At 48.4% G+C, this 8,473-nt stretch overlaps 1 protein-coding gene across 4 annotated transcripts in view; it reads right to left on the minus strand.

The window, feature by feature from the left end:
• The window catches only part of LOC107104721 (inactive ubiquitin carboxyl-terminal hydrolase 54-like), a 31,095-nt gene extending 23,514 nt beyond the window's left edge, over positions 1-7,581 (minus strand). For 3 of the 4 annotated variants that reach the window (XM_015404797.1, XM_015404795.1, XM_015404798.1), the window contains exons 1-2: positions 7,357-7,581; positions 2,047-2,460 (exon numbers count right to left, since the gene is read on the minus strand). In XM_015404797.1, the coding sequence (XP_015260283.1) occupies positions 2,047-2,190 (144 nt within the window). In that variant the 5' untranslated portion in view covers positions 2,191-2,460; positions 7,357-7,581. The remainder of the gene's footprint in view (positions 1-2,046; positions 2,461-7,356) is intronic. The other variant, XM_015404796.1, reaches the window with a different exon arrangement.
• Between the last annotated feature and the right edge of the window lie 892 nt (positions 7,582-8,473).

Raw genomic sequence — 8,473 nt, forward strand, 5'->3', positions numbered from 1 at the left:
AGAAACGTCTTCAAACTTGGAAACAAAGTCCAGTGGATTGATTTTAACTTTTTTGGGAAGAACAGCTCCAGCTTGTAGTGACATCATAGCTGCAGGAAGTCTGCAGTGACGCTGTTATCATCTCACTGAAAAATGCTGCAGCTGAAGATGAAAATATGATCAGATTTTAGTTTTTTTGAAGAGAATTTTCAGCGTTTGAATTTTTATAGTTTAATCTCGTCATTCGACGTCAGTTAAAGCGGTCGCTGCTGTAGCTCCATAGGTGCCGCCGTCCGACAGCTTCTGGTCCCTCTGATGAGGATTTCTGATTGGCTGCTGGATGGTTTTAAGCTCTGCTGTCTCCATTTCCACCACCAGGTCAGTAATGGGTCTCCTTTACATCCACAGTGTTAATACAGCAGAACCGGGTCTGGATCAGAACCGCTGCAGGGTTCTGGGCTGTATTTTATCTCAGGGTTTTTATCAGACCCAGAATTCTGATCTGAGACTGGTGCCGTCATGGCAACCAGCATCGTCAATAGATACGGTCAGAACCACTGAAGGACTAACCTAACGGACCTTTGGTTCTGCTGGAAGGAAAAACCCAAAAACTTTTCCTCCGATGGAACCAGAACATCTGGATGTCAGTATGAAGACAGATGGGTCCGATTCCAATTCCGATCCACGGAGATTCAAACCATCAGAACCGATCGGACCACATAGAACCTCTGATCGGCTCAGTGATAAACGAATCAGGAATGTGGTTCTGAAAGAACCGGATCAGCCCACCGGGTCGGTCAGTGAGCTGAAAAACAGTTATTTTGGTTCTGAATGTTTTCCCTGAACTGGATCTTCAGTCGGGATGAAACGGGTCAGAAATTCTGTCCCGGTTCTGCTGGGATGTCAGAAGAACCGGGTCGGCTGATCCCAGTTCCTCCTGACAGCAAACAGAACCGCAGCCGGGCCGAGCAGAGACAGAACCGCGTTGATGCTGCTAACAGGATCTGCTGGGTCAGCGCCGAGGCCCGCTCCTTCCTGCCCCCCCGCCGGCGCCAATATGTCGCTGTGTTCTGGAACCGGGCCGTCTGTTCTGATCCACAGGACGCCTGCTCTTAGCGTCCGGCCCGTTCTGCCAGCAGCAGAACCTCTCAGTGGAACCGATCCAGCTCCACGTCTGGTGGCAGTTCTGCTCAGGCTGGTTCTGGTCCAGAAGGAGCAGAACTCATCATTCTGGTCCGAAGGCTCGGCTCTGAATGGTTCTGTTCTGACGGGTCCAGTTCCGTCAGCTTGGTTCTGAATCTGACCTTAATGTTCAGACGGAGACGACCTTCAGGCTGCTGCAGGGACATAGAGGCTAAGTTCTGCTAGAACCAGAACCGGGTCGGACATCTGGGGCCCAGAACCATTTAGAAAACATTTCCGTCTCAGCGGTTCTGCTCCTCATCCGTCATTAAACCAGAACCGGTCCAAAAGACCAGACAGAACATCCGGTTCTGATGACTCGGACCTTTTGGACCCCGGTGGTGAACGACCAACCAGAACCGCTGCTCTATGGACCCGGTGGTTCCTCCAGAACCACTTTGATCGTTAAACAGAACCGAACCGGGTTTCCTCTCCTTTATCGTCTCCATGGAAACCGGTCAGGACCGGTTTGATCCGATCAGGAAGATGCTGGCGGCCGAAAGTATTCACACCCGGACAGGCTGAGGAATGTTCAATGTTCTGGAGTGGTCCGGTCCGGTTCTGACCCGGTTCTGATGCTGACAGCTGCAGATTAGGGTGATGGTTCAGAGGCCTTCCAGGTTTTTCATGATTATTAAGAAACTTTTAAATTAATTTAAACCAAAAACATTTTTTATAGAAATAAAACGTAGAAAAATGATTCTAGATGTTTAAATTCAGAGACTCTGTCTAGAGATGTTCGACCCACTGCCTGTCAGAACCGTCTGGACCTGCCAGGGTGTGAATACTTTAAGGCACCATGACAGATCAGAGGAACTAAATCAGAACCAGGATCAGGTGTTTTGGACCGACCCGGTTCTGGTTCTGCTGGGTGTGCTGCGGTACCTGCAGGGCGCTGTTCAGGAAGCAGCTGTTCTGACCCGGTTCGTTGCTCAGGCCTTTGCTGGGAGCGATGGACGCCACGCGGCGAGGCGTCACCATCCCCGGCGTCGCTCCGCCCGACGCAAAGTAGTTCCTCTTCCACGACATTCTGGCTGCGGATCAACTTCCTGTCGCTCCGACCCGGCGATCCATCTCCTCCTGAACCGAGGACCCAAACGCCAGCAGAGCCAGTGGGAAAGAGGAACCAGAACCGACCCGATAAAATCCTCCAAACAGCTTCTTTAACTTCTGCTCCTCTGCTTCAGACAGAACCGGACCAGAACTCTGGAACTCAGCAGGCGGTTCCGACGGGATCGGACCTCACCGTCATGTCTCAGAGGTCAGAGGTCAGCGGGGGCCGATCGGATCGGGGCGGACCTGCAGGAGAAGAACAGAAAGTTTTGAGCTTCCAGAGGAACCAAAGCGAGTTTGGATCCATCCGGGTCAGAACCCCAGAACCATGATCCCTGGACATCATTCTGGGACTCGGTACCAGACAGACCGGATCAGAACCTTTTTATTATTGCCACCTAAAAACAAGACTCAGACGGCAGATTGAGTTTAATTAGAGGCCGAGGCGTTCCTGAACGCAGCAGAACAAAGAGCGCTGATCCCAGTAATGACAGAGGAGGCGGTTCTGATCCGATAACCCGCCATTACTGGGAACCAGCAGGACCAGTAATGACTGGATAATTCCAGCTTGGTTCAGACGCTTCGTCACTGCAGGCGCTGCCTGGGCCTGCTGCAGCACTCTGAGGTTCTGGTCCAGCTTCTCCGACCGGGTCGGGTCAGTTCTGCATCTATTCAATTCTATGCAGTTTATTTCTATAGCTCCAGTTCACATCATGTCATCTCAGGTCACTTTATAGATCCAGATCAACCAGATCATCCAGTCAGATTGATTCAAAGTTTTCTATCTAAGGAAAACCAGCTGATTGCATCGACTCATTGACTCTTCAGCAATCCCTCACACTAAGCATGCTTGTAGCGACAGTGGAGAGGAAAAACTCCCTTTGAACAGGAAGAAACCTCCAGCAGAACCAGGCTCTATTTGAACAGAACTCTAGATCTATGTGAATTAGAACCTGATTAAAAACACCCAGATCAGAAAATCCTTCCTTAAGTCACTAAAACCAGAACCAGCGGGACGGTTCTGCCTAAATGGAAGGTTCCGACTGTGGAGCAGACGTTTCAGAACCGGGTTCCTCAGGTTCTGGTTAAGGCCCATCAGCGCTTTCAGAATCTCAGTAAACGGATCTAGGAGGATTACAGAACCAAAGGTCCTCCAGGGAGCGCTTGTTTACTCCACCAGGAACTGGAGGACCCGACGGGCCTGGACTCCGGAGGCGACTGGAACAGGAGGTCAGTCCGGATTGACCCGATTGGACCCGGATCACAGCATCTCAAATGAACGCTCACGAAGACCAGTTTGGTTCCAGTCCAGGTCCAATAAGTTCTGTTTTGGTTCGGAGGTTCTGGAGCAGCAGCAGCTCAGGTCCATGTGAGAACCGGGGCGGTACCAAGTCCATCAGCGTGAGCCAATCACAGAGCAGCTGAGCCCGTTCTACTGGAGGTTCTGCTGAGGTCCAAACAAAACTTCATGATTGGGTCAGAACAGAACCCAACCAGCAGACATCATCTGATACCAGAGGTTCTGTTGATCAGAACCACACAGAGCAGCTGCCAGCTGGTTCTGGGAGGATCCAAAGTTCTGTGGACCTACAGGTCCAGAACCTCAGAGGTTCAGCAGAACCTCCTGAACCCAACAGGTTCTGTCATTAGAGGTTCTGAATCAGGGCTGCTCTCTCTGCTTCCATCCGTGATGGTTCTGATGACCCGGCTCGTTTAGCGGGCTCTATCGGTACCACACAGATCCGATCGCCAACATGTGACCCGGCGCCATGGCGATAAGGACACCGGACCTAAGATCATTGGAAGACCAGAACCAAGGTTCTGATCCATATTTTCAGCAGCCCTCCAACAGATCCAAGGACCCGGTTTACCTGCTGGTTCCGCCCCTCCCTCAGCGTACGCTCTGTCGCCTAGCAACCGCGACAGCTGACTCACAAAGCAGGCAGAGAACAGATCCGGAGCTCCTTTCTACAGTTCTGTCTAATGACGGCGTTACGCAGCTAATATCAGATTATTATCCCCACATTGCATAGATATTGGAGCCTAAATGTCAGCCGGTTTAATTCCACTCCCAATGCATCATGGGATACCCAATGCTACGTAGGATACAGCGGACCCTTCCCTCCAACCGGGCAAAAAGATGGATGCTTTTATCGGCCGCATAACGAGGAATCTTCCAATCCGAACAGGCCTCGGCGCCGTGCTATGATGTAATCGGCCAACATGGGCCTTCGGACGACACTTCCGATGGATTTCAGCTCAGCCAATATCTCAGTCAGGGAAAGCTCTAAGCTGATTGGTTGGCTCAGACCACACCTCCACCAGGAAGTTTCTGCTGCTCAGAACCAGTCTGGTTCCGCTGTGATGGGTTTATCTCACCGATCTCTATCTATTCCCTGGATTGCTGATTGCTCATTGGTAGTACAGGGTTTAAGTGAAGCCACCAGCCGCCATATTGGTACTCCCTAGTTAGACCAGTCTCAGTGTGAACAATCTGTGCGCTACAGCATCAAACAACCTTGATGTTCTCATTTTCAGGGACTGAAGACTTTTAAAATAAAAATAAATTCATCACTTTGACACAGACTGGCTGTTTCATAGCATCAGTAGATTAACTTTAACTTAAAATAATAAAAATAAGCCCATCATATATTATATAAATCCATCACAATAACATTAATGTATTAATGGAGCAGAATAATACAGATGAGCCATTAGTGCTAAATTGATGATGTTCATGTAATAGACATAGAAATTTATTACATTGATATAGTAATTACATTATACATAGAAGTCCATGTCTGTTAATTCTATTTTCCTATTTTTAAATTATGCATCAATGAATCCATATAATTTATGCTGTCTGTGCATTAGCCTTTAAAAATGTTTGAGTTTTCCTTTTTTACCCTTTTTCCTCCTAAAGAAAGAAGAAAAAAGGTTGAGTTGCTTTTTTTTCCATTAATATAACCTAAAATATATTTCATGACTTTTTGCAAATGAGAACTAAACCAAACGGTCTAAAAATGACATCATCATCCACTGAATAAAGATTTACTACTTTTACATTTCACAGTGAATTACTTTCTATTTTCTAACGTTAGACCCAATGTCAGTATCTAACTCAGTCAATGTCTTCCAGTCAGTCTGAGACTAATGTTAGTCTGAGACTAATGTTAGTCTGCAGACTAAACTATAGAATCCATCGCTATAGATGGATTTATTGCTTAGTTCATCCACTGACTGGGAAATTACCAGTGGAACGTCTTCCTGCAGACAGAAAACTGCTGGTTTTAGCAGCCAGATGCTGAACAGGGAGGCATTTTACTGCACGGGAGTGGGGAGTACCAATATGGCGGACAGCGGCTTTTTTCAGCCAATCAGGAATCCAGTGAATAATTAGAGGTCAGTGGTTTATACCCAGGAGGTCAAGAAGCACGGTGGAGGCCGTGTCATGGCTGGGACTAAAGGTCATGAGGGACCTATCAGTAACTAAGAACTTGGTTTTTGGTTCTGGTTCTGGTCCATCAGAACCTGGACCTCAACATGGCTGAAGCTCATAGATCTGCAGCAAACAGAGAGCAGGAAGACTGGAGAGGTTCTACCTTTATGCTCCGGGTTCTGCAGAACCAACTGGACCCAGACTGGTTCTGACCAGTTAGAATCAGAACATTTTTCACCCAGAGACCAGAACCATGACTGGTACCATTAGTTCTGCTTCAGGCAGAGAAATCCTACTGTGACAGAATTAGCCGGATCCACGGTTCTGGTTTCACCACCAGCAGCTAGCCGACCCGCAAACGGTGAAGGTTCGGTTCCGATTCTACAGAACCTTTCATCAAGACAGGAGGAGGAAGAGGAGCAGCTTCTTCCCCCTCCTCTGAGATCAGGAACCAAGGGGTCCAGTTCTGCTTGGTTAACAGAACCGAGCAGAAACCGGTGCTGACCCGGATGGCAGGTGGAACAGCCAGGTCCGATTCTGACCCCCACATTCTTTCACCTCCACGACCAGAACCTCTGATCCATCCCTTTGGTTTCTCTGGACTCAAAGACCCGGCCCACCTCGGAGGGAAAGGTTCTGATGGAGCAACGGGTGAAAGAACACAGAACGTTTGGTTCTGATGGTAAAGCACGGTGGAGGCGCTGTCATGGTTCCTGCTAGCCTTAGAACAACAGAATGGTTCTGATCCAAAACAAGGAGCCGTTTTGAGCTGGCAGCCATGTTGGCGGTTCTGTTCCATCGGTGCCATGGGCTGCATCTTCCAGAACCTCTACAGAACATGGAGGTTCTGTTTGGTTCTTATTCTACAGAACCATGTCGGGTCGAACAGAACCAAACCCACTAATCTGAGGCGAGCGCAGCGGGCCAATCAGAACAAAGTTTAAAAAATCTGTGGTTCTGAAGGTTCTGGTTTCCAGTTCTAATGAACTGGGTCGGGGATCCTGGATCCAGTTCCAGACGTTTGTTTTGGATCAGAACCGCCTCCTGGTTTCAGTGTAAACAGACTTCAATGCAGAACCACCTGATCCAGTTCTAAGTTCTTTTCAGACTTTTTAGATAAAATTCAGTTTTATTAATCCGGATCATCCAGAACCGGGACTTCAGCACCACTGCAGCGGTTTTGGGTCATCAGGGTTCTGAACGGTTCTAATGGAAGTTCTGACCCGCCGGTTCGGTAGAGCTCCGGGTTCTGATCACTTTCTGTTCAAATAACTTTTATCAAAGTTCTGAAGGTTCTGATGGAGCAAATAAACCGGAACCGGATCCGGACCGCTGGACCTGGATCTGGATCTTTGTTCAGGTAAGAACGGAACCAAAACCACATCCGAATCAGAACCGCTTCTCCTCATCCACAGTTCAACACCCACGAACCCACGGGGACCCCCACTGGACCCCACAGAGACCAGAACCCAGGCTGAGCAGAACCGGCAGAACCGAAGCGTTAAATCCGCAGTTTTCCAGCCGGAGTCCGGAGCGGAACCATGACGTCACTTCCAGCAAACTTCCCGGGAACAAAGAGCCCGGAGCGGAGCCGGACCGCACCGCAGGCCTGACCCGGAGAACCGGAACCGACTGCGGAGCAGCGAGGTCCAGCAGCGGACACGGCCGGAACCAGAACCCCGAGGTTCGGCGGAGCAGCTCACCTTCGGTCGGAGGAGGAAAAACCTTCAGTGGGTCCGGATCTGGAGGCCTCCGGAACTGGACCGCGGAGTCTGGACCCGGACGGGACGGAACGGAGCCGGAGGGGCTCGGAGCGGCGGCATTGTGTTTAACGGAGGGGGCGGAGTTACTACCTGCAGCGCGGGGCCGAGCGCAGGCGCGTGCATGGCGGAGCGCGCGCGCCCTGTGCGCGTGAGAGCCGCCGGTGCCAGCTGTCCCGGTGGTTCCGGTAGTTCCGGACCCACAGGTAGAGCAGCTTACGGTTCTTCCTCTGGAAACTTTCAGGATTTTATTTACTTTGAAAATAAAAACTGTTTTTTTTTTTTTTTTAAAGAAAACATGAAAGCTTTTTATTAAATGTCTCATGAGGAGGAGCAGTGACAGGAAAGGCTCATTTAAAGGCAGAAAATGGCCTAGTCAAAGTCCAGAGAGAAGGTGCAGAGCAGAGATTAAATCAGCTGTTTATTGTTTATTTCTTTGAATTATTTTTTTTCTCTCCAGCATCTTTATCTTCTCATCATCAGGTTCTGGTTCCTTTGATCTCAGGTTGTGGGCGGAGCTTCTTTCTGGAAGAGGTGAGGGATCCGGGTCACCTTGGGGGTCACACCCTGCTGCTGATTCCATCATTTCCTGGAGTTTCAGGTTTCAGTTTGTAAAATTAAAGGATTTTTCTGACAGATTTTGGTTTAATTTTTACCTTTTTTTAAATTAAATATTTATTTTAAACTAATTTTTCTGAATGTAAGATGTTATTCTTTCCCATTTTTACTTTCTATATTCACTTTTAATGCTTTTTTTTTGTATTCTGAATTTTTTCAGCTTCTCAATTAATTGTTTCTACTTTTGATCTTTTATTGCATCTTGATGCAGAGGAAAAACCGATCCAAACTGGCGCCATTATGTTTATGCATTTAGCAGACGCTTTTATCCAAAGAGACTTACAAAATAGACTTAATGCAAAGTGTGTTGACCATAACACCAAAGTTACAGCTGCTGAGGCCAGTTTATCTTTAACTCATCTATTCAGTTTATTTCTATAGCTCCAATTCACATCATGTCATCTCAGGTCACTTTCCAGTTCACCAGATCATCCAGTCAGAT

The sequence above is a fragment of the Cyprinodon variegatus genome, unplaced genomic scaffold, assembly GCF_000732505.1.
Source record: "Cyprinodon variegatus isolate N-32 unplaced genomic scaffold, C_variegatus-1.0 Scaffold1859, whole genome shotgun sequence".
In the NCBI taxonomy this organism is placed as follows: Eukaryota; Metazoa; Chordata; class Actinopteri; order Cyprinodontiformes; family Cyprinodontidae; genus Cyprinodon; species Cyprinodon variegatus.